Source organism: Octopus bimaculoides, chromosome 28 (assembly GCF_001194135.2).
Source record: "Octopus bimaculoides isolate UCB-OBI-ISO-001 chromosome 28, ASM119413v2, whole genome shotgun sequence".
Taxonomy (NCBI): Eukaryota; Metazoa; Mollusca; class Cephalopoda; order Octopoda; family Octopodidae; genus Octopus; species Octopus bimaculoides.
The window spans coordinates 14,158,998-14,159,579 of NC_069008.1; the positions used below are offsets into that span (position 1 = coordinate 14,158,998).

Consider the following 582-nt stretch of genomic DNA (forward strand, 5'->3'; position numbering starts at 1 on the left):
AAGATAAGAACAAGTAGAAGAAGAAGAAGAAGAAGAGCAAGAACAAGATAAGAACAAGAAGAAGAAGTTCAATACCAATAATAATAATAATAATAATAATAATAATAATAATAATAATAATAATAATAAAGAGAGCAGGTTTCAATAAAGAGAACTTGTGAGTTGTGCAGATTTAGACAATTTATTGGAAGACTCACTCTTCGGCCAGATGACGTTTTGTGAACAGCCTGAAAATAAGAACAACAATTTGCAACGGTCAAACATGACAGCCATCGCTAGCAGCAGCAGCAGCAGTAGTAGTAGTAGTAGTAGTAGTAGTAGTAGTAGTAGTAGTAGTAGTAGTAGTAGTAGTAGCAGCAGTAGTAGTAGTAGTAGTAGTAGTAGTAGTAATAGTAACAGCAAGTAGTAGTAATAGAATTAGTAGTGGTAGTAGTAGTAGTAGTAGTAGTAGTAGTAGTGGTGGTGGTGGTGGTGGTAGTGGTAGTGGTGGTGGTAGCAGTGGTTACGGTTCCGCGTGGCTAAGCCTTTAGCCATGTGTTGATGTCCGCTGTGTAACCCCCTGGTCGGCTCTGATCCACCACC

General features: G+C 38.5%; 1 protein-coding gene across 2 annotated transcripts in view; it reads right to left on the reverse strand.

Moving 5' to 3' along the window:
- LOC106868676 (serine/threonine-protein kinase MARK2) overlaps positions 1–582 on the reverse strand; it is a 283,095-nt gene that overhangs the window by 115,696 nt on the left and 166,817 nt on the right. The window contains exon 3 of one of the 2 annotated variants that reach the window (XM_052977513.1): positions 198–227. The exons of the other annotated variant lie outside the window; for it this stretch is intronic. Within the exon in view, the coding sequence (XP_052833473.1) occupies positions 198–227 (30 nt within the window). The remainder of the gene's footprint in view (positions 1–197; positions 228–582) is intronic. 2 annotated transcript variants of the gene reach the window in all.